General features: G+C 43.0%; 1 protein-coding gene and 1 pseudogene across 2 annotated transcripts in view; both read right to left on the bottom strand.

Moving 5' to 3' along the window:
* The window catches only part of LOC111148326 (zinc finger protein 608), a 107,542-nt gene extending 98,470 nt beyond the window's left edge, over nt 1–9,072 (bottom strand). The window contains exon 1 of the mRNA XM_022504830.1: nt 8,101–9,072. Within this exon, the coding sequence (XP_022360538.1) occupies nt 8,101–9,012 (912 nt within the window). The 5' untranslated portion in view covers nt 9,013–9,072. The remainder of the gene's footprint in view (nt 1–8,100) is intronic.
* A 14,615-nt stretch (nt 9,073–23,687) lies between these two features.
* LOC111148424 lies at nt 23,688–24,159 on the bottom strand (annotated as a pseudogene). Its single transcript, XR_002640698.1, has one exon. The product of XR_002640698.1 is annotated as a prefoldin subunit 4 pseudogene (transcript).
* Nucleotides 24,160–24,664: the final 505 nt, after the last annotated feature.

Raw genomic sequence — 24,664 nt, 5'->3', positions numbered from 1 at the left:
TATTTGGGAGGATGTGCCAGGTTTCCCTCACCATCTGGATGGCACCAAACCTCGGAGACTTGAACCTCGGTTACACAATGGATCTCATAGCTGAAGAAGTCTCCACCTGACAGGTCCTCGACTCCAGCTGGAAACCTCAAAATCAAACTGACTAGGAAGACAAGGAGCCAACACTGAGGTTCACTGTTTCTTTCCAAAATGTCTGACCAAGACTTCATACTTTAAACCTAAAACTTTCTTCTTGTCTTTCCTTCCTTGACTCTGGCACTGGCCTGAAAAGATAAACACCATCATCCATATCTCCCAGGTCACTGCAAATGAGGGTAACCCACCTCCAAACATGGCTGGACTTGCCACTATGCTCCTGCCTCAGTTTCCCTCAAACAAACAGCCCCTCCCCTATTTCATCTGACACCCTAACCATAAGAGTCTGTTTCCATGTCTCTGGTTAATATCCAAAAACCAGGGAACTCTGCAATCTAGTTGGGTGCAAAGAAACCAGAGTCAAGAGTGATCAAGAAGTCTAGAACTCCTGAGGCACCTGGGTGGCTCAGTGGGTTAAGCCTCTGCCTTCGGCTCAGGTCATGATCTCAGGGTCCTGGAATGGAGACCCGCCTGGGGCTCTCTGCTCTGCAGGGAGCCTGCTTCCCCCCTCTCTCTGCCTGCCTCTCTGCCTACTTGTGACACCTCTCTCTCTCTCTCTCTCTCTCTCTCTGTCAAATAAATAAATAAATAAATAAATAAAATCTTAAAAAAAAAAAAAAAAGTAGGTACATTTCACTGGGAAAAAAAAAGAGTAACCACATGTATGGTCCAGAAACTTTTTATTTCACTGGGCTCCATGGCTATACCAGCACACCTTCATGATTAAAATTAGTTCCCTTTGGCAGGTCTCGATTTCCGGGGTTAGGAATAAACACGAGGCTATGACCAGGAACCCATCCTGAATTCTTGAAAATATTACAGAACCCACTGCTAATGCAGAAGCTGTCCCCAGAACATCCTAGACTCTCTGACCAAAGTTATTCTTGATAGGAGGACAGCCCTTGTGTATCTTTTAGTGGAACAAGGAGGGTCTGCGCTCTAACCAACACCACCAGCTTACACCTGGATTCACGTTTCTCGGGATGTTGAAACTCAGTTACTGATGATCACTGAGCAAGCCACTGAACTTACAGAGTGACTCCTTCAGCCCAGTCTTTCTCTGACTGACTTGACTTTGATTGGTCTGGGTGCTGGGAGCGTGGCTTCAAAGTACACTCCTGGCATTGGGCACTATGCTACTTATAACCATCACAGTCCTCTCCCTGGCAAGCTGTATTCTCTCAGAACCTTTAAAGGTATGTTCCCAACTGCGAACCCCCAAGCAAATGAGCTCCCTAAGACTGGAATGCCAGAAAAGGAAGGATGAAAATGACCAACTAAAAACTGGTGAGCCTGAGGTCACCACCTGTCAATCCCACCCCAAGGGATCAAGAACTGGGAGAACTTCATGTCTTAAAGTTTGACCATCTCTCTCAGTTCAGCTAAGTCTGATGGGGGGTGGGGGGACTGTTATAAAAAGAAACAGCAGGCTCAAAATGGAGTCACTTGTGCTAAACCCCACGTCAGCAAACCAAGACTTCAATCTAACTGCAGTTTCAGCCTCCCCCAGGAATGTAGGCTTTTACCCATTATTACGGGATTACCTGGTCAGCACAGAAAGAAACCCAGTAGGTCCCTCCCGGCCCCGTTAGGAAGGTGCTCTGCTAATAAACTTGCTTCTCCAGCCTCCTGTCTACCTTTCAAAACCTTTCCTCTTTCCTACAGCTCCTCAGAGCTCCTTTCTGCTTGCAAGATGACCTACTGCTCCATTCATGAATCCTTGATTGAAGCCAATCTGATCTACTAATTTACTCAGCTGAATTTCCCTGCTTAATAATCATCCACACACCTATGAAACAGGAGTTACGGGGCACCAACGTGATCCGTATATTAGCCTCTAATGACAACTTATGTCATTCCGGAAGCAAAGAATTCCCCTGTTCTCCTCTCCAGATCTCTAACCTTAGCTGTACAGATTAAGAGAGTATTATTTATTGGGCAACAATCCTAGGGAAGATGGGTGATTTCCACTGTGATACTGCTAGGGACTGCCCAGTGTTTCCTTAGTTTCTGGCTTCCATGTTCTACAAGTAACTTAAGGAATAAACTGTTTAGTATTCAAGCAAAACCCTTGATGTTTGGATCACTGGCAAGTTCAGAGTGCTGGCAATCAAAACTATGTTGTGCTACAGTAATTACTATGAAAAACTTTCAGCGCTTATTATTAAAGAATAGAATAACATGATCCTTTCCACCTCTTCTACACCTCTAGTGTGTTTTCAACATGGCAATTATCTCCGTTCAAGAAGCAGAGTTTAAAATGCCCTGCAACTCAATTATACCCATGACTTTTTAAACATACACTTCAAAAGGCAGATTTCATCACATTCAAATCGCTGAACAAAATCTTCTCCCCAACCTATAAAAAACAGGATTTTTATCCCTCTCCCACAAGACCCCTTCACGCACAAAGACAATTTCTTTTGAGCTCCTGGACCCACTTTATTTTTTTTATTATTTATTTACTTATTTATTTATTTTTGCTTTATTAAAACAGAAGGAGGACGGAGCCACAATGAAAGACCGAGATCGCATCAGATAAAGCCAGTTCCACGGGCAGCCCTCCCAGATGTCCCGGGATGCCCAGCCTAGAACTGCCACCATTTAAAAAAACCAGATCGCGCACTTGTTAACAAAGAACACATTACTTTGAGACTTTTAAAAATGCAAAGGAACTAGGAGGGGTAGATTTATGATTTAAGTGCTTGTGGCTAAAATAGCGTTCCAATTATCAAGGGCCTCTTAGGAAGAGCAAGAACGCATTATGTGTTAATGACCACAACCAGGGGTCCCTTCTTGACTCTTTTGTCAGAACCCGAACAGACCTTCCCTGCAGCTTCACCATTAACATGTCTGTTTCCTGTCAGCCCACTCCGCGATAATGTCATTTATCTCAGGGAGGCATAAGCCCAGTCATTAGCTTCTATAAAAGACCTCAAACAAAGGCCGGATACCATTTCACCCAGGGCTCTCACTAAGCCCAGAACCAAGCTTCGTGTCTAAAAGTCAAGGACTCCAAAGTTATCATCGTGAAAAGAATATTTTCCTCATTAGCAACCATCCCAGATACAGCTCTGGAGGAGAGCAAGGGCTCTGTAGAGTCAACACCAGTCCAAAGTGCTATCGCACACAATTAGATTACCCGATAAACGCTGACCAGAGTTAGCCTGGGAGAGCCTTTGCCCCTCCTGCCTCCAGGGGGGAAATTGACAGAATAATTCAGGTACTGACTAAACAGTGCGATCTTTGAAGAGCTGACCCCTCGTTGTGATTGCCTGCAGGAAACCGAATAACCATTATAAAGGGCTCCATGGCTGGGCTTCTGGAAATCTTTTAAAGAAAAGTGGAACTGGTTAAAATAAATGTAGGAACATGTGTTTTCACAGTGTTGCTCGTATTCCTGCAATTTCAAGTTTCTATGAAGTACCAGGTGAACTTTTTTAAATTAAAAAAACACACACGCACAGACACAGTCAAAATTGGAGCAAATCTCAGCCATTCAATCCTTGTTTTTCAAGCTGAAAACGAAGAACAGATGGTACTTTCCATGTTGTTTGAATCTGGTTATTGAACACCTCTGTGGTTAGGGAGATATCTGCTTAGCACGTTCGGCATACATTTCATTTACTAACTATAAAATGCTGCTTAGGAAAAATAAGTCTTTATAACACTCTAATTAAAACCATCTTACCGCCAAGCAATTTCACTTGAAGAGCATTCTTAACCTGGTGACATGTGGACAATGCCTCCGCACCCCACACACCCCCCCTTTTTTTTTCTCCCAGACTATTTGCAAAGTTATTAAAAGTTGCTAAACATTACTCATCTCCTTTTAGCAGGATCTTGATCTGTAGGGGTTGTTTTTTTTTGTTTGTTTGTTTGTTTTTCATCTCTCCACCATGCCAGCTCCGTTTCAAATAATTTGTTCAAGATTCAGGGATATGCTTGGCCACACAAAGGCTCCCAAGTTGCTTGGGTTCTCACAAAAAACTTGCTCAGGGAAGGACCGCCTCTGCATCTACCTCAAAAAAACCCTGTCACCCTCCCAGGCCGCTCAGAGAAATCTGAGGAGCGGGACCAATGCTGACTGGGAGCCCAGCCTTAGTTACCAACGTTTTTAACCGCGAAATCCCTTATGTGCAGCTTTCCAGACAGTTTGCTGTCCAACAACAGTGGACTTTGTTCTTTAATTATAACAAGTGACCTTTCTGCCCTTTTATTTCACAGCAGATAAACTGTACTATCTAAGCAGAATTTGTAGGGGACACCGAATTTGGGGGGCTGGGGAGGGAGAGGCAGGCATACGGTCCCCACAACTCATTAATCAAAATATGTTCTTAAACTGCACACACTCACTTAGAAAATGTGCCAGAATTCCCTAGTGAAGTGTAAAAGGCTTCTCCAAGAGAGTAAAATAAAATGAATGATACCCTTATAGACAGGTCCATTTGTAGACACCACCTTTAGGCTGTTAGGGACCGGCGTAATGAAAGCAATATGATGTCAGGAAAGTAATTCTCCTTCCTGAATATGCACTGAGTAGTCAGAACCCTGAGACACGACTGTAAGCTGTCCTGTGCCTTTCATGTCTACTTAAGTATTAGGTGTTTTTAAGAATTCTCCTATGTCATTGAGAATTTTCCAGCAATCAAATAAAACCATGTACCCTGTTTAGCCGGGCCGAGTGCCTGTGTCTGATAAGTCAAAACTCTAAGACGCTAAGGAGAGCCTCTGTAGAGGTTCTTAGGCTTTAAAAGAAAGGAGGGGGAAGGTGGAGAAGCAGGTTTTAACAACCCAAAGCCAACCCGTCAAATCTACTTATTCAGACATGTCACTGGTGGCTTAACCACAAAATGGGCTATAGAAATATAGCTCAAACATCTCAGAATTATGGCATGTTTTGATTTCGTTCACGTATTAAGGGAGTGGCGACTTTTACAACATACTTGTGGTTTCCACATAAAGGAGTAGAACACTCATTGATTTAATTAGGTTTCATAAGGTCCAATTTATCATGTTTTACATGACTTTGTGTAGTGTAGAAACAGAATAAACAGACCAAAAATAGACATTTAAGCATGCTGTGAAAATTAACCGGTGACAGCAAGTCTTATGAATCTCCTGTGAAACCTTTCAAAGGGGGGGGGGGCGTGTGGAGGAGACAGAGGAAAAGCTCCCGCACATCAAACCCCCTCCTTGGGTTTTCACGTTTGGCCCCTCGTGAGCCGCACCTGATTGCTGAAAATTAATCATCTTCACTTGTGAGACCCTTCCTCGTCACCGGCCAAGAACATCAAGCAAGGCGGAAATTAAAACATTCAACAAAACGTCAGAAAACCTTTCTCTGAAGATGACTCGGTGTAGAATTAGTCAGGTAAAGCGCGCCCTCCTTGTACCTCCTGAAAGGGTAGCCTCCTCTCGTTGGAAAGCAGTCCCTAAATTGAGGTCTCATTTTCCCAGCCACGAGCTAGTGGAATTAGAGTGACACCCTCTCCCCGGGGGTGGCATGTGGGGGGCAAGGGAGTGCCATCTCCGCGTGGCCAGGAGGCAAGCCTTCTTAAGAGAAGTTAAGAGGTGAGGTGAGGTGAGGTGGGGGGGTGGGGAGGGGGGAGGGGGGAAAGCCTAAGGATCAGCGTTCCTGAGCCAACACTCCCCTCCCCCTGCTAGACAGAGAATGGCCAGCGCTGCAGGATTCAAGCCCCTCGGAGCCATCCCTGAAGGGCCCCCGTGCCAACACCAGCCGCCACGGTTGGCGGAGGGCGGTGGGCTGTGTCTCAACGCGCCGAGCTTTCTCCTCCCCGCCCCCCCCTCCCCTGCTCCACTCCGGCCCGGCCCCATCGCGACTTGTTTGCTCTTCGTTTATGCAATTCGTATCATCCCATTTATCCTGCTCTGCCTGAAGATGAGTTGCACGTAGATGAATAATTTAATTCCTCCATTCTTTCTCCCGTTTCCTCTGTGACTGGAAAGTGAGTAAGAACACAAAAACTGGAGAACCGACACCGTGCTCTAATCTCAGTTGCCATGACAGCAGCCTTTGAGATACTGAAATGTTCCGATTGCCAGCTAAACAAAATTGTTGAATGTGAACATTTGGCTGGAAGATTAAAAGGCTAAGGGGAATGCAAAAGGGCAGTACCTCCCACATTCCAGGCAGCCGTGAATCCAATCAAATGCCTCTGACTCCTTAACCACAGCCATTGTGAGCACTGGATTAGGGCAATTCATCTAGATAGTTAGAGCAGATTAGAAGTGCAATTTGAAGACGATTGGCAACAAAAGTAAATGCCCTACTGTACTAAGTAAGAAGATTTCTGAACGCCTTTTAGCAGAAAATCATGTGCAACTCCACAATGAAATGTTGAGAAGCGAAACCTGGGATTTTAAAAAATGCTTTTGGGTTCATTGGTGTAAAAAGCTGTCAGAGCCAAGGTATAGGAATAAAAGAAGTGTCCGGAGGCTGTCGGTGATTTGGGCATCATCCGCACCTTAATATACTTTCCACAGCTTCTAAAACCAGAAAAATCAGAACCTCTGCCTGCACTCCCACTTTAATCTTGAACCCACGGCCACAAAGATGGAGAGGTCTGAAGAGAGAGCAGTGGATAACTGGCCACAGAAATAATCAGAAATAATCACCCAAACACATCTGACAGTTCTGTGGACATTGGGGAAAAAATCAAATTATTTAATAATATGCTTATTTAATAAGCATATTTCCAAACAACCATGCCAGAAACTACAGGATATGAGTTTTGCTTCTGCGAGGCGGGACCCGCAGATTTCATCTAAAGGTTGATTTCATACAAACATACTCACACCCCCAGCTCACTTCCAAACTGCCCGGTGGACAGAGCCCCTTCCGTCCTGGGACGCTATTCAACGCATGACCGTCAGCAGACCAGTAAGTCACAGGCCTCCAGCACCAAGCGGCACATGCCCCACCCCCCACCCCCAAGGAGGGGGCAGTTTTTCAAAAGGCAGTCTCTAACTAGACCTTAAGACAATGACGAGAGACGGCAGAAAGGGTCCACAGGGCTTATATCGAGGATCCCCCATTACTCAAATGCCACACTAAATTCCCGTCCCTCTGGCCCTTGCCCCATTCTCAGGAACACCAATTCGCCCAGTCTGTTTTACTTTTCTTACCAACTTTTCCACTCCCTAGGCAAGGTAGAAATCCAAGGGATGACACTCTGAAATCTCCAGCTAAGAACTGGGCGAGGGAACCAGGGTAGAGTCCTAGAAACCACCAAAACCGTTCCAGTCTTTACACACAGTTAAGAAAGCAATGACCCCAGGACGCCAAGGCTGGGGTTTAAATTCAGGACCTGTAAGGGGAACCCATCCAAGGAGGATACTCTTTGACAGAACCATTTTGGAGAAAGTCTGGGAAAAAGAAACAGGTTGAGGGGAGAGTGTAAATGAGAACCCTCGACAGAACCTCTTCCAGGGAGGGAACGTGAACCCTGCACGTAAGGACACATTACCAGAAATACCAGGGCGGGCACATGAAAACCTAAGACAGCTCTCCTTACGCGAGAAACCAGGACCTGAGTCAAGCGGGTATAAGAGCAGGTCTGCTATTAAAAGCACACCACCGCCGGCTGACTGGCCAGAAGCCCTGGTGCAGGGCAAAAGGCGCTTGGAACACCCAGGCCCTCCCACCTGGGGAACCAAACACTCAGCACCGCCCGCGGCGGCGGCGGCGGCGGCGGCGGCAGCAGCAGCGGCAGCGGCGGCACAAGAAGCAAGAGCTGAAAACCCTGCACCCGAGTCAGCACCCCCACTCCAAATGTCCACGGAAAGGAGGCACACAACAGAAACCTCACGAAGAACCAGGAAGCACGAAGAAGTGGGAGGCACACAGAGGCACACACCCCCCGCCCGACACACACCCACACAAATGCACACAAAGAGGAAAGTGGGAAATCGAGGAAGGCGACTTGATCCTACCTTCTCAGTTTTCAGTTTCTTGATTCGCCTGTGGCTCTCCTCCTCCTCCTCTTCCTTCTTTACCAACACAGAGTTTCCCATGAGCCCTGAATCCGGGGCACTTTTGCTAACTTCCCCAGCAGCCGCGACGCTGCCACTCCCAGCGCCCCCGCAGTGGAAGGGGCTGGCGCCACCTCCATTGCTCTTGGCCCCATAGCCATAGAGGTGCCCCCCGGAAGGGGCCTGGCTACCACAGCCATTCTGGTGGCCCTGAAGCAGGTCGTGCTTGTCCTTCCTGGATTTCCCCGCATCCTTATCCCGCTTGGCGCCTCGGCTGCTCTGGCTTTTACCTGGCTTCTCCTCTTTGCTTTTCCCGCAGGAGGCCGCCCCCGCGGGGGCAGCGGAGGGGCCGGTGCCCGCACTACTGCCGTTGGGGTTGCCGCCGCCGCCGCCGCCGCCGCTCACACTTTGACCCAGCGCTGAATTCATGCCAGTTGCCTCTCCAGGGCGCCCTTGGACTTCCTGCCTCTTGCCAGTGCCGCTGATCTCGGGAATCCCATACAAGGCGGCAGAAGGCAGAGATTTATTACCATCCTTAGAAGTTTTACTCCTTTTCACTTTTGATTTGCTGGTCTCTTTGTGTGAATTCCCCTGGGGAGCGGAGGGCTGAACAGAAGCAAATTTTAGGCCATCAGCTAAGGCTGCGGTAGCACCGGCCCCACCGGAGGCCAGACCTCCACAATCCTTGGAGTTGCTGCTGCTGGTGGTGTTGGTGGAATTATTCATTTCAAATTTCTGTCTGTCCTTCTCCAAATCAGCGTCCAAATCAATGATTAGATTTCCAACCCCGATTTCCCAATCATCACCACTGTCATAAGTATCAACCGTATTTGGATCCACACCTTTTCCTGCAGCAGAAATGTTCACTGACATCCTGAAGATGGGCTCTCTAGAATAAAAATCCGATGAACTTTCCTTTGGAGATGAGGGGACATTCGTTTAGCTCCGCTGGGCTTTCTCTTTAAAAAAAAAAAAAAAAAAAAAAAAAAATCTTCTAATCTTCCTCTTCTTTTTCCTGCCCCAGGAATGTGTCCAGAGATTTTACACCCTTCAGTCCAGGTCCACCTTTTCCTGTGAAGGGGGGAAAAGTCGAATATTTCTTGTCTGGGTGTTACCAGAATAAAAAACGATTAACACTGGGGAGTCAGTAAGGGGCACAGGGAAGGATGGACAGGAAGGTGGTTCATATATTTGTCTCCACAGTCGGGTTTAAAGGAAAATAACCAAACCCAAAAAACTTACCCACAACAGTAAGGATCTTAATAGTAGCTTTAAAAAAAAAATCCCTTTATCAACAACATAAGGATAAGCACTTTTTTAAAGGCATTAAGATATCTTAAAGATCTGTGTCAAGTCCAGGAAGGTTTAAAAAAAAAGTTTAGGATATTTTTTTCCATACATGTGTTATCTCAACCCCAGAAACACAGCCTAAACACTCAAGACAAGAGAGAGGAACACAGCTTTAAACATCCCCAAACATGTCCTAGATCTTGCAGTTTCAAAGACCAGACCTTGGAAGTTCTCTGAGGCTAGTTTCAGAATGATGTTTCTAAATTATCCGTATTTCTAATTTGATTACTTCTTTTTACAAATCGTCTGGGCAATCTGTTTTTTGTTCCCAGTAAGGAACAGGAAAAACAATGAATAACTACCCCCCTCCCATAAACACATACCCTCTCTCCCCCAACAGTTTATACAATTTTATTTTTGAAATACACACACACGTCTTTACGAGCATTTCTCTATAGAAAAGACAGTGCTAAATAAAAGGCTGAGTACCTGCCTTTTGAGGGGAAAAAAAAATCACATATAAACAATTCTACCGTATTCCTAGGTCACAGACTTGCTCAATCTGTTAAATATGGTGCCACTAACTGTACGGGGAAACTGATTAAGACATGCACTTTAAGTAGTCTGCGCCAAGGTGGCCTCAATGACCGCAAATGAGTGTGTGTTTGACAAAGATCAGTTAAAACGGTTTTTAAAGGGATCAGCCCCTTTTAACAGTTGATTGTCGAGAAAAATAAATAAATATACATACACACACACACACACACACACACACACAGACATTGCTTACCTTTAATCCTTTATCATTTTTTAATTAGGCCAGCAAATCAAAATGCCTTTCCCACTCCACTCGGCAAACAAGCCTGTGCCTCATTTTACTTAAACACCAAATGATCAAGAAGGAAGAAACCAAATAACACATCTCAGCCAGAATAATCACTCGATAACATTATTCCACCTCCCCACCCCCCTTTTGGCAAACGGATCAGGAGTCCTTTTCTCCTTAAAAAAATGTGTCACTGTACAGCTGGAAGATAATGTTTCACATTCACAACAGAAGTACCAAAGGTTTTTTTTCCTCTTAACAAGCATCGAGAATAATAGGTTTAAAAAAAAAAAAAAAGAAAAGAAAAAGAAAGAGAGAGAGAGCTTAGAGAAAAAAGTTTTCCCAACTTCTCATTCCGCCTTCAGTTCCAGACTTCAGAGTCACCGTGATCAGTAAGTAATGATCCCATGTAGCAAACCTACAGGCGTCCGCTAGTAACAAGACAGAATGTGCTAACATCGGGATAAATTAGTGAAAGGGAAGAAAGAATAAGAAGAAACGACTGAAAATCTGGGCTGGATTCCGCCTGTTAGTCGGGAAGTGGCATTTTTCCGCCCGTCCTGACAGATTTGATTTCTTGAACTAACTTAAGAGGAAAGGAGGGGGAGGACGAGGGGAAGGGGGAGGAGGGGAGCGGACGGGAGAGGAGGGGGGGAGGAGGTGGAGGAGGGGGGAGGGGGAGGGGAAAAGGGGGAGGTAGAAAGGGTAGGATGAGAAGCCCAGCAAGAGGAGAAAAAGAAAGGTGTGGAGGGGGAGGGGAGCAGATGATTCAGTGAGCTGATAAACCAGTTATAACAGCATTCGCTCGGGGCTGGGGGCGGTGGGCGGTGGGGTGAGGAAAATAACGGCGTTTAAAATTGTTTCAGTCTTCGAAACCCAAAGGATGTGATGTTTTCCTGTTTTATGTTGTTTTAAGAAAAAGGAACCGAGTTCCTAGTACAGTCCCTTGGGGCGGGGGGGAATCCGCTGTCTCTCAAGCCAATCAGTCATGTGGTAATTCGATAATTAGAGTAAAAAAAAAAAAAAAAGATTTTTTTTTTAAGGCGACCTTTTCAGGACAGTTTTTCCCATTGATAGTCGCAGCAAACGGTGCGTCTCCCTTTTATTTATTTTTCTCTCCTCCTCCTCTCTCGCCCACCCCCTCCTGTGTTTAGTCAGATGGCCCCGGAGCTTGGCTTAGTATTTTTAATTAGCTGGCGTTTGGAAGCTAAAAGCAGTAATGAATTGTTGATGGATTGGAAGTGGAGAGTCGCTTTGCTGGAAATGTCGGGGCTGGGAGAGGGGGATGGGCGAGTTAGCAACAACCAACCATCTAAAAGGAGCGATTTTGTTACAGTGCAAGCCTTTCACATCACGTGAGGATCAAGGGCTCAATTGGTTGTCGTGAGAACAAAAATGGTGACAAGCGTATCAAGAAAATACTGATCTGGTCTTTAAAAAAAAGCTGAAGGTCTCTCCCCTCCCCCTGCATACACTGCCCCCCGCCGCCGCCGCCGCCGCCTCCCCGCGCCCCCACCCCCCTGCAGTGGGCGCAGCTACAAGTTATGAATGTGAAACATTTCTCGCAGATCTAGGCTCTCGGAAGTTCGAAGGAGTGAAATGTAATGAGCACAAGAGCAAAGCAGATGTTTTAAAGAAACACCTTATAAACCTTTCCTCAACTTATCTCCAATTTGTCGGCTTTCCCGAGGGGCCAGGGATGGGGACGCCCAGAAGAGGGGGGAGGGCACCTCCAAGCTACTTGGGTTTTAGGGACCCCCTCTTGTCTTAAACAAAGAAAAACATTTTGCTAGCTCCCAAGCCAGGTCCTGTAATAAACACACCATTGTTACTCTATTTGTGGGTTTGTTTGGGTTGGGTGGGGCTTCCCCCCCCTTAATGGTGTTTTTGCTGCTTGCTTTTTTAAGGAGGTGGAAAATGGTAATTATAACCATTACATGTAATGGGTGACTATTCCCTTGTTTAATATTAAATTATTGGGCACTAGGATGTGGCAAGAGACAGAAATCGGCTTGTTCTGCCCTTGCCCCCATTTTCCTGGCTCGGTTTGGAAGAGGGTCTTGCCCAGCTAGGCTAAGAGAGGGAGGGGGCGAGGTGAGCTAGGGAATGGACACTACAGATCAGTATATGTAACTGTGTCACTTTTATTCTCCTTGGGTTACAGCCCAAAAGGTAATTTACTCTAAGTTACCCCGAGTGCCCAGTCAAGCTTAATTTGTGTGAAGAAGTTACAAATGCTTCACCCTCCACTGAATAAAATTCACCCTTCTTGGGCTGTTTTTCTCAATGCAAAAGCCAAACCCTGTAACTAGTTCCTCATTTCAATGCATAAAACTCGCACATTCCCCTGCATGAAGTCCCCGCTAAGTGCTATATAGAGACACACCACGCAACCGTACTTACGGTCTGTATTGGATCGAGTTGACCTTTTCCTTCTAACTGCATTGAATGTGTTTGGTTGCAGCCGCTTTATTTTGGAAATTATAATCTCTTCAACAAATTTATTATTAAAGAAGATGGACCATCAAATGTCACAGACTGTCCTGTGTATTTTTTATAAAAGCAAAAATTAAAATTTAAAAGAAAAGAAAAGAAAAATCCCCCTGGTGCACACACACACCACAAGCTTGTTCTGCAACACTGAAATCAGGACTGAAACACAACACACACACAGGGGGAGTGGAGCAAAAGGAGCTCTCAGCTCTATACCTGAAAGGGACTTTTCTTTGTTCCCATTGCCCTTTCGCATCAGGCCAATCAGAGAGCAGCTTTTATGAAACTGGGCTCTCTCATTGGCTAGCTGCTTTCTCTTGGCTACTGTAGGGGGTTGAGATATACACACGTATAAAACACACACTGAGAGCGGGTGGGGGTGCGGTGGGGGGTGGTTGTGGAGACAAAGCGTTTTATTTTCCAACCAGATTGGGGTTGAGGAACCTCCTGCAGTAACGAAGGGGGGGAAAAATGGTGCGCCCGTTTCAATGACTACATCATTCACATAAAACACTTATTTATTAAAACAAATCTCAAACAGGCTGCGAGGAAAGGATGTCGGTAAATACAAGTTTGATTGTGTTATCTTGGGGGAAATAATGTATGTGATCGCTCGGTGGCAGAGGGAAGCCAAATGAGCCACTAGCGCGGAGCGAGGAGGAAAGGGGAGGCTGGCTGTGTGGAAATGACTGAGAGCGTTTTTTTGCTGGCTTCCCTTCCTTGTTGCAAGGACTCGGCAGCGCGAACTCCCAAGACCGATTTTCTGTACTGCGGCTTCTGGCTTTCAACCCTCCCCCACCACTTTGCCCTTCTTCCAATTTTTTTCTCCCCCAGTCGTCTCTCTTTTTACTCGCTGATTAAATAAGAAAAATCGATCTGGGGGTAAAGGCGGTGGTGGGGAAACAAGTAACCCTTTTGTTTCCAGTCTTCTGGTCTACAGGCACTCAAGTGTGAAGGCTAGCAACCATTTAACCACCACTACGAGAACGGTTCTTCCCTGGAATTTGTAACAAATCTTTTCCACCTGGTCCGAGGCTGCACCAAAAAAAATTTAAAAATAAAAGAAGGTCCAAGCCAACCATATTGAACACCCCGGGCCAGCCTCATTTTTTACAAAATCGATTTGTGGGAGATAAATATACTAGAAAGAGTAACCCGTTAAACAGTCCCCCAGTGTGCATTTTTAAACAGAAAGATTGTCAGAGTTCCTCTCCCCTCCCCCATCTTTAACCCTATCTTGGGGAAAGGGAGGTGCAAAGTCCTCTGACTGCCACACTGCTCAATCCACCAGGAATACAGAAATATTTTAGAGTTTATTACAGGGCGGATGCCAAAAACCAAGTTAATGGGACTCTGAGGTCACAGAATAAGAGAGGTTGTATAACATAAGTTCAGTATTGTACTGTAACAGCAAATCTACTTAATATGTATAAATATATAAAGGCTTTAAAGTACCTTTATTTTTAATTTTTCACTGTTACTTGCCATTCCTTTTAGGAGCTATGATGTGGAGATTTTAAAGGCAAAGTGCGATCTGACTTTCATTGGAAGCATTATGATCCCAAGCATTAAAGAGCCAGCACTACTGTAATTTCCACATGACAAGTGTAATGCGGGAATGTGTCTTCACTGAGTCGAATGGACATACAAAGTGGATTAGTGCTAGCAAAAGACAGCTTATGATGTAAATGTTCAGTGATGACTTTGTGGGTCAATAAAAATATTTATGTCACATGTTTTAAGTAATGTCTATTGACTCATGTTTGAGCTTTCAATATATTTAGTTCTAAAACAGAAAAAAACCTCCAATTAGTTGTTTCATTGGCCACGATGAACTAAATTTGATGTGCCAACAGTAACAAACAGCAGTTCCCACCCTTTCCTGAGGTCTATAAACCAGAGGAATGAAATCTAGAATAGTCCTTGTCTCTCCCTAAATAGATCTGCATGTAAATCGATACTGTACATCAACAAATGAAGGAGTCAATTAACCACCTGATAACCACACACGCTCCATTTTAACTTTGATATTTGTTTTGTATTTTTGAATGTACAGATTTTAGAATTTTTTTTTTATGTCCCATTGATAATAACACAGCACCATAAGGTGATTTAAAAAAAAAAACAAAAAAAAAAAAAAAACAACCTTTTCTTCTTTTGGAAGAGTGGTTCCTCACACCTCCAGATCACTCTTGGGCACCTCAGGGTCCCCAGGGTATCTACTCCATTTCAGCCTCTGGAAGACCATGGCTACCCTATATATTACATCACCTTGGAAAAATCGATCACCAGCTCTGATAACAACTGGATTTCAAAAAGCTCAGAAAATGAGATTTGAAGTTGGTGAAGTTGGAAAGGGTACAAGCACCCCTCCAGCACACTCCCTTGGTAAAAAGCAAATCACACGGCATAGATTTGAGTATGACTAAAACCAAAGCTCAGGCTTCCTAATACTCAAACAATCTGATATAACCCTAACATTAACCCCTAACACTAAATCTTAAACTTTTTTTGCTAAGGAAGCCCCACTGGCCAAAGATAGAGGCTTAGGCCAAACTCAGTCAACATACTTAACCCAAAGCATTTTCCTCCTATTCCAACAGAGCCACACTCCTTTGGCACCCCACCCCCATCGCCGGCCCTCTGCATTCTTCCCGAAGATTTGAATAAGCCGGAGTTGTTATGCTCGCTTTGCGTGTGTTTGTTTTGTTTTGTTTGACAAAGGGGGCAATCAAGAGACATCGGAGGGCTATCAGCTAATTGATGAGTGAAACTAAGATAATTAACTACCGGCTTTAGAAAATCAGAGCTACACTCCTCACAAAAATGGGAAGTTCGTGATTTTGGAGAAGAAAAATGTATCTTTTTCTCTTCTGGGATAACAGGAACATGCTAGACTCCCTACTAATATCCCATGCACAAACTCGGTAATACCAGTTCGCTATTGGATAATATGTGCACTTTATAATTTTACATTTTAGGGCCTGTCTCCTCAGAGATGTGGTAGAGGAGAGGAGCAAGGTGGAAAGGAGTCTAGAAGGAATGGAGTGGATGGAAGCATAGTGTAAAAGGGGCTGTTAAAGCGTGTTATCCTCCAGTCACCACCACCAACAGCTCTGCCCTGGACATTCTGCACTGATCACAGGTGATCAGGAGGTCCTGGCACAGAACTTTCCCTGGGGGAAAGGCTGAGGAGGCCTGGGGCTTCAAAGAGTAACAGAGAAAAAACAAAGTCATCTGTCTTTGGTACCTGTTTCCTCTAAACAGCGGGATATGATCAGGGGATCAGAAAAAAAATTCTGGAGCTGTTGTTTACTCGGAAGGGAGTACGTACCTGGGCCCAGCTTTTCAAATCCCTGCCAACCGTGACATGTACTCAGGGCCAGGTGGAAAAAGTGGAAAGCAAAGTTATTAAAAAATAAATAAATAAAACCTACCTGGAAATGGGCTTAATTTATGGGAAAGGGAACTTAATTTAGGCATAATGAGAAACTCTGTGGCTGCCCAAAAGCTTGTGGAAAAAGATTCTTATCTGTTTGAGGCTGTTTATGAACAGACCTGCCTCAAGGTAGTGGGCTGGTGACCTGCCCTGGTTTCTAGGGAATGTGGAGTTGGTGATTTAAACACCTACACAAACACTGGAAGGTCTTCACTCTTTTTACCTCTGGGTAACATCTTAGCTTCCCACTTGCAAAAGGTCTTTTAGAGAAAACCCTTTCTCTGCCTTTTTAGAAATGCTTACTAAATCCAACTCAAGATTCTGCGGAGTATTTTTAACAATTTCCATCTCTAGACAACTGTCACCAAAAAGAGATGAGCAGTATTCTTGGTTAAATAAGTTCACATTTTTGCGATATCCTGAAACATTGCCAGACCAAAATAAAGTGACAAGACGCAAATGTCAAGTGAAGAGAGAGCACCTGTACACAGAAACATTTCCAGTCCTTTCCTGGGGACAAGGGACAGGGTGGGATGGGTGGGTTGGTGGGATTTATAGGAAAGACACTGATGGTGTTCACCCTGCCCTAGAAGACTTGGAGACGTTCTGATACACATTTCGCGAATCTGGACATTTGCACATATTGTATAACTTTTCAGGTCACTTCTATACACTATCAGCTCACCTTCAATTTCAAGTCCTGAGAGTATAATATAACAAAGGGACCCCAGGCTGAAGGGAAAGGGCTGAATGGCTGTCTTCACATTTTGGTGAAACACTGAAATGATATAAAGCGAAATTTCCATGCTCTGATTTCAGACTACCCTGAAGTTTAACAGTAAAGAAACAGAAAATTAAAGAAGATGCTTCCTTCTATCTGTGTGTATATTTTCCCTGTTCCTTCTTCTCCCAATATTCCAACTTAAAAAAAAAAGAAAAAGAAAAAAAACAGCAAATCTTGTCCCTTTTATGCCCTGCAGTTCTAGAGAAACCAGCAAATATGGCAAAAACAGTGCATTCTTCTAAGGAAAACATTTGTACACTGCTCACATTGAGAGAACGGCAATGTAGGTCAGTGTTAAGTGTCTGAAATCTTACCTCCGCTTGGCGCAGGCCCTTGCGGCATGGGGCACACTATTCTATCTGAACCCGCGCCCAAGCAAGGTCTGTGAATCGGTTAGCAAAGGACGGGCAATTTACATCGCATGTAATGAAACCATTTCTGGAAAGGGATTTTTCTTTTATGCCAGGGGAGACCGGGCACATAAAGGAGATCAAAACACAAGCTACAGTTTTTTTAAAACTACTTATTGGAGATTGCTGTTGCTGGTTTTATTACAATATGTATTTTACAGATTTAGGTAATAGCCCTGATTTTTCAAATCGACCTCTGTTTAGACACGTTTCACTTTGGGCTGTTTCTTGTCTGCAAAATTACAGTCATTTGCACGTTATTACAGTGAGTAGGAGACAGATTGTATTTAGCGTTGGGTGGGGGAAGGGTTATTATGGGAAGTGTTCTGCTACGGTCAGCACATAATTTCAGCCTGAAGAAAATTGCTTCTGAATGGCTGGTCTGTTAGCTAGCCAAGGAATGGTCACTAGGAGAGACTGAAAAATACTTCTGCTTAATCTGCATTACAGAATTATTCTCATTTCCAGAAAGATGGTCTGCGGAAAGAATGATGGTTAAACTAAATTTTAAATCTTGTAGGTGAAATGTTGTCACTGCTCAATTTGAAGGGAAAACAACAACTCCAACAAAAGACAATACCACCAAGCCAGAAAGGGTGCAAAGGGAGCGAGCGAGGCACAGCCAGCCCAATCCACTCCATCTTTTCTCCTTGCTTCACTTTCTCGGCTCCCCCTCCTGCCATTTAAAAAAAATCTCTAAGACTTAATGACAGTGGGTTTTTAATATAAAATTTTCCCGATACAGCTTCTTCTTGGAAACAGTGACAGAGTCCCCCTTAACTGTGAACGTATTTCATGTCCTTTTGGCGCTGGAATGTAAAGATTTCTCCAGACTTTACAAACTACATTCCATTTGTGCCTATTTCACAGAGCTGAGAGATGAATAAAGAGGCTTATCAGAAATAGTAACCCCTGTCTGATTTTAATTTAAATCAAATCCTTACGCATCTCCTAAAAAGTCTTTAATATCTTTGGTTAGAAAAATCAGGAGACTAAAGTTGATTCCAAAGAAAAATCAAAGAGTACCATTATATTCGGCTCCTTTGGCTGCTGAGTATCACTTTTGTTGTGAACAACTGTGCCTCTTTTGTTTTCAAAACAAGCCTCCCTAAAGGATGAATCACTACAATCGTTTGGAGACTATGCAATAAACAACAGAAAGCCAGATACCCATCCTCACAGCTCGGCGGCGTCTCTAGTCCACCAGCCAATCATCATTAGGGAAATGTGTTTCTCGGCCTCCCGATTGGCTGACTCCTGGGCCAGGATGTTCAGGTTTCTACAGCTCGACCGTACGCTCTGTGTACCCGCTTCTTTCAAAAATCACTTACTCTTTTCCCTGCTTTTCCAAAAATCACTTACTCTTTTCCCTGCTTCTCCTTCTTTCTTCCCCACCCCCGGGCCCCGCTCTTTTCCCTCCCCCCCCTCCTTGTCTTCTTTTTTTAAAGATTCTTCACATCATCCACGGAAGCACCTTTTATTTAACACCTTTAAAACGTAGTGATCATACTGAAGAACTGCTAGGAATAGAATTTAAGGCATGAGGACATTTATTCTAATCATAGGTTAATATTTGCTGTTTGTTTGGGTTCTTAAGGCGTTTCCTTGGATTTTAGAGGAATCCCACAAAACTTAAAAGAACACATTGGTCGAGCGTATTCTTTAATTTGTATATTCTTATCATTATCTGAATTTTCTCTGAGATCTGTAAAATTTGAAACGTTACATTAAAACACTGTTAACTGAATACTGAGAAGTAGTCATGTCAGACCATCTTTAGGAACTTAAGAGAGGTTTGTAATTCAAAGAACTGAATAATAATGGGCAATATATGCGTGACTTACCATGGTCCATAAATGCCTCTTAATTTTTCATACAAATTAATTCACTTAATCTATGTTCGTAGCAGTGCCATAAGGTAAGTATTATTATCAGATAAGATGACAGGCAGAAAAGATAAGCAGATTTTTCAGGTATCACAGGCAAATCTTGGTGGAGCCATGACTGAATGTAGAAAGCCTACCCTGAATCTGAACACTTAGAGACTGTTCTACACCGCCACCAAAACATGGCTTCCACCCATTTTGTTGAGCATGGAAACATTAGCAGGTGGCCGATGACTTCTCTTCCTAGAAGAACAGTGAATTTAAAGAAAAATTCAGAGAAAAGCCACCTTGGTCATTTTTCTACCGGGGATCAATATTATGCCAAGGAGCAGAATGGCACCCAGGACTCAGCATTTTTTTTTTTTTTTAATAACAGTTTCTTGTTATTACTCAACTGAAAAATTTTAAACATAAAAAAAACTTTACCATAATGGGTGGCAGAATAAGGTTAAAAAATGGTGTAAGACTGGTCATTACTGACTGGTGGTATATAACCTGAGATCATATAATTTTTTTATGTAATATATGCATATATTTGGCCATTTCTACACTAAAAATTAAAAGGAAAAGAAGCTACATCTGGGAGAAGGAAGAAGTTATTCAGAAACAGTTTATCCCTTGGCTTTGGAACATTTTTGGCATTAATCCAGTAGGGTAAAATTGTCTCAAATAACATTGCTGAGTATACAAACAAATAGCAGATCATACTTGCTTCCTGCCATTTGCTTCCTCAGGTTTTTGTTTATTTGTTTGCTTGTTTTAGGTCCAGTTCACTGGCTGGACCATCTATGGAGAAGATCTGTCATGTTCTATTTATATATGCACTTAGGAGACCCGGTTCAACACTTTATAACTTTCTTAAACTGCATTTCAATCAAGAAGGAAAAAAAAAATCAATCCCATATAGAAATATATTCAACAGAAATTAAGGAATGAAGATTCAGTATTTTTTTTTAAAGATTTTATTTATTTATTTGACAGAGAGAGATCACAAGCAGGCAGAGAGGCATGCAGAGAGAGAGGAGAAGCAGGCTCCCTGCTGAGCAGAGAGCCCGATGCGGGGCTCGATCCCAGGACCGTGAGGTCATGACCTGAGCCGAAGGCAGCGGCTTAACCCACTGAGCCACCCAGGCGCGCCCAAGATTCAGTATTTTGTACAGGCATATTATACAATGGAAGAAAGAAAAAATTGGTAATTTTGATTCCTACAATGCTTCCCATCTTACTGAAAGAAACAGAATTGTAAAAATGAAACTGACAGTTTAGTCATAGAATTTAACTCTTGAGATAAAATAGCAACATACAGTGAAAGAAAGTAAATAGTATAAGCAATGCTGAACAGAATTAGACTAAATGAAGAGAAAAACTGTTTAATCTTTTCACAAAGAGGACTATGACACTGAGATTAAAAAGAGCATTGAAGAAGATGAAATCATGGTAACAGTTCCTATTCTTAACAAATGGGATATAAGGGGCGCCTGGGTGGCTCAGCGGGTTAAGCCGCTGCCTTCGGCTCAGGTCATGATCTCACGGTCCTCGGATCGAGCCCCGCATCGGGCTCTCTCTGCTCAGCAGGGAGCCTGCTTCCTCCTCTCTCTCTGCATGCCTCTCTGCCTGCTTGTGATCTCTCTCTGTCAAATAAATAAATAAAATCTTTAAAAAAAAAAAAAAAAACAAATGGGATATACTTCTGTGAAATAATGAGATTATAACACAAGGAGTCACTGATAAAACTGTTACAGACGAAAATGGATAAATCATTACATATAATGAGATTTAACCATCACTGTGAGAAAAATGATAGGTAATTAGAAAAAGGAATAGAATATAAAAAGAAAGCAACCTTTCTATCCATGGTTCCACATTACCAAAAGCCTAATGATAAAGAAAGTATTTCTGGGTCTATTAATAAATTACAGACACAATTATCATTAATTATAATAACAATCGACCTCTCAAATCCAAACATGCGTCCTATCAACCTTTTGTCTAACAAACACCTGTACAGCACCTTTCTCTCACTCTGTGAAAGGCACTATGCTATGCATGTTACAAATATAAACTTATTTCCTGTGATGAAGTTTGAGATATTCATTCAAAAAAAAAACCTCAGTTGTGTTGCACAGGCTCACAGAAGGTACAAAAAGGAATAAGACATCATCTCTGCTCCTAACGATGCTTCAAATTTCATGGCTGAGACAAGACACTTGCCCAACTCCAAAGAGGATTTTCGGTGAAAATTACAAATGTATGCTTTGGGGAAGAAGAAAAGCTAACTTGACCTAAGGGACCAGTATAGGTGCCTGGGAAGGAGTTGGCCAAATCATTATGCCACATCAGGATGGAGATAGAGGAAGGTCATGCCAAACGGACGAACATGATGAACATAGGTGTAGAGGCAAAAAAGAATAGGAGAGCCATGGTGGTCCAGCTTCGCCAGATCCGTAGACAGGGCTATTATGAACCTGCACAAAGGGGTTTTGGTGAGGGAACAACGGAAGCTGACATCCAACTCATGCTCTGTTCATCTCACTATATGCCCCGGCTCTGTGTTGTATCAGCCTAAGAAAGGGCAGCCTTTCATAAAGTATAAAAGGTACTCTCAGTCGGACTGGGTTGGAAGCGTTCTTTTATCCTCTATGAAGGAGAGTGAGTTTATCACAAAGCAATGGATGGCCTAACTCTAGTAAGACTATGGAAAAACGATGACTCTCTTATAAACCCACTGACAGTCATACAGGTATGAAGGATTGGTCGTCTGAAAAGGTCCGGGAGGCAGTGAATGAATTATATCACCTAGGCCTGGCTAAGGTCTTGGAAAGGGCAATGTTCAAAGATATTTTTTAGACTAATGAACTTAGAATGAACTTCTTTATTTTTGCATATAGATGACTGGAGACAATTGGGAATGACTGGGAAATGATTCCCCAGAAATGTAGGGGACAAAAAAGGCGAACAAGCAGCTCAAGGTCTAGTCAGATCATATTTCAGCCCACAGGTATACTCTGTGGACAAACAAGAATGATAAACACGGCATAAGCCAGCTCTGAATTTAGAAACAGCTTAGAGAGTACAAAGTCTATAAGAATACTCTATAGCCACATTAAATAAACGAACCAGAGCAGGTAGGGGACTTTATGAAGGAAAGACTGTTGAAAGATAGGTCTTTATGAATGAAAACATGTCGACTAAAGCACAAGTTATGTCAACAAGAAGAACATAAGGTCAAAAATGGAATCTCTGGGGAACACCAACATCTAAATTTGGAGACAAAAATACAACTGCTTGGATGATGAATGAGTATGAGCAGGCAGAGAGATTAAAACGACGACCCCCCCCCCACCAACGCACACACAAATCCAACTAGATAAGGGATACCTCTGAGAAGAGTATGACCAATAATTCCAAAGCCATCAGGGAAATCCAGTAAGTTTAAGACGGAAAGCATCCACTGCCTCTTATTGGGGGGAGGACTTCGTGATCTCAGAAGCATCCATATAAGTAAGTTGGTAGCAAAAAACCAATCATGAACCCTCAGGACTGAAATGGAGGGGACAAATGGAGAGATGGAAAGAAGCCTACTCTTTTCAGGAGCTTCTGTTGGAAACGAATAGAGGAGAGTTTAAAGAATGAGCCCAGGGGGAGACTTTTGGCATTGTTGTTTTGTAATTTTCCAGTATGAAACTGCCTTGACCTCCATCTTGAAAGAAAAAAGTCAGTAGAAAGAATCACTGAAGTTTTAGACGTGCATTGATGGTCCTAGCTGAGGAAGGAGAGGAAGGGCAGGAGACAACTCAGTTTTGTCTAAGGCGAGACAATTTAGCCACGACCATCCGAGTAAGGATTTCAAGCACAGGAAATCTCAAACAGGGGGACAGAACGGAGACCTTGGGAGCTGCTTCAACAAAATGGCTACCCTCATGCACCAGGAGCATAAGGACATCGGTCGAGTCCAGAACAGTCCCAGCAGGCTATGGAACTGAAAGAGCTAATGTGAATAGACACTGAGATAATTAGAATTTTTTTTTTAATTTGGACACCTAAGCTCTTAATAATTCACATATATCCAGTAACTTTCTGGGAAGCTGATGAGTTAAGGGGAAAAGAAACTTCACTTGGGATATTATAACAGATTTGTCTTGTCAAAGTATAAAAAATTGAACATGTATTGTCCTAAATTAGTCTCTCCATTTTTAACAGGGTTTCGCTGACAAAAATAAGAGGGAACTTTAGGGCTTTACTTTACACTCCCAACTTTATACCCTACCACCTAAAGGGGAAGGCTTCTGTACATCCCTGGACAGCTACAGGCAAATCAAAAGTGAGGTCGGTCATTGATCCACATTTGAGGGACTTTCCTCACTGCAAAGTGAAGCTGCTCACATTAAAACATCACCAGTTTATTTTATATTGCTTTTTTTTTTCATTTTAAACAATATTCAAGTTTATTAAACAAATTTAAAAAAAGTATTATAAAATGTTTAACTGTCATCAGCTTCGAGGTTTATGTTGCTCCCAAATTTTGCATATAACTGAACTTTCAGATCCACTAACACTCGCTGAATTGATTCCACTCTGGCTTCTAAGGCGTCAATTTCTTCTTGCAAATTTTTCTTTGCTTCTTCTAACATTTCCTGTGTTTCTTCTTGAGAATGGCTAATGAAAACATCACCAATTTGATAAGGTATCATTAAGCAATCATCATCTGCAAGCATGATGTCCTCACAAGCATCTTCTAAATTCTGGAGTTGTTTCTTTTTAACTTCTATTTCCTCCTTCAGCTCTGTGATTCTACTCGTGTTCCGTGCAAATTTGTTTATCTTTTGTTGATCTTCAAAAGTAACGTTGACATCTTCTGCAGCCGCCTTCTTCATGGTGGCCGCCATCTTGGGACTGTTATATTGCTTTTTTATTCTTCTACTTAAATATCATTTATTAAGCACCAACTGTATTCCATATGCTGTGCTAGACTTGATAAAAAAAAAAATGCAAAACAAAATACTTTATGGGGTTAATTCCTGAAAAGGACCCATTTTAAAAAAATACTTTATTTTCAAATATATATTAAAAAATATATTTTTTATATTCAAAAAATATATTTTTTATATTCAAAAAATATATTTTTTAAGTTGGATGGTCTCTTAGGAATGAACATAACTCTGCAAAGTATGAAGCTCTGCACTCCAGAAATAGGAAATGAATGAGTGGACCCCCGTATCCCTTAGTGGAAGGAGAGGTCATTATCAGAAAACAGGGCACAGGAGGTCTAGTTCCAGAACTGACTTGTCAAAACTTCAAGACCAGGTCACAAACACAAACAATACAAACAAAACATGAGGCTGTTTCAAGAAGAAAATAAACAAAGCTACCTGCAACTTTAGCTTCCATCTCAGAAAA

The sequence above is a fragment of the Enhydra lutris genome, unplaced genomic scaffold (assembly GCF_002288905.1).
Source record: "Enhydra lutris kenyoni isolate GAN:26980312 unplaced genomic scaffold, ASM228890v2 scaffoldscaffold19, whole genome shotgun sequence".
Taxonomy (NCBI): domain Eukaryota; kingdom Metazoa; phylum Chordata; class Mammalia; order Carnivora; family Mustelidae; genus Enhydra; species Enhydra lutris.
This window is presented reverse-complemented; position numbering and strand designations above follow the sequence as displayed.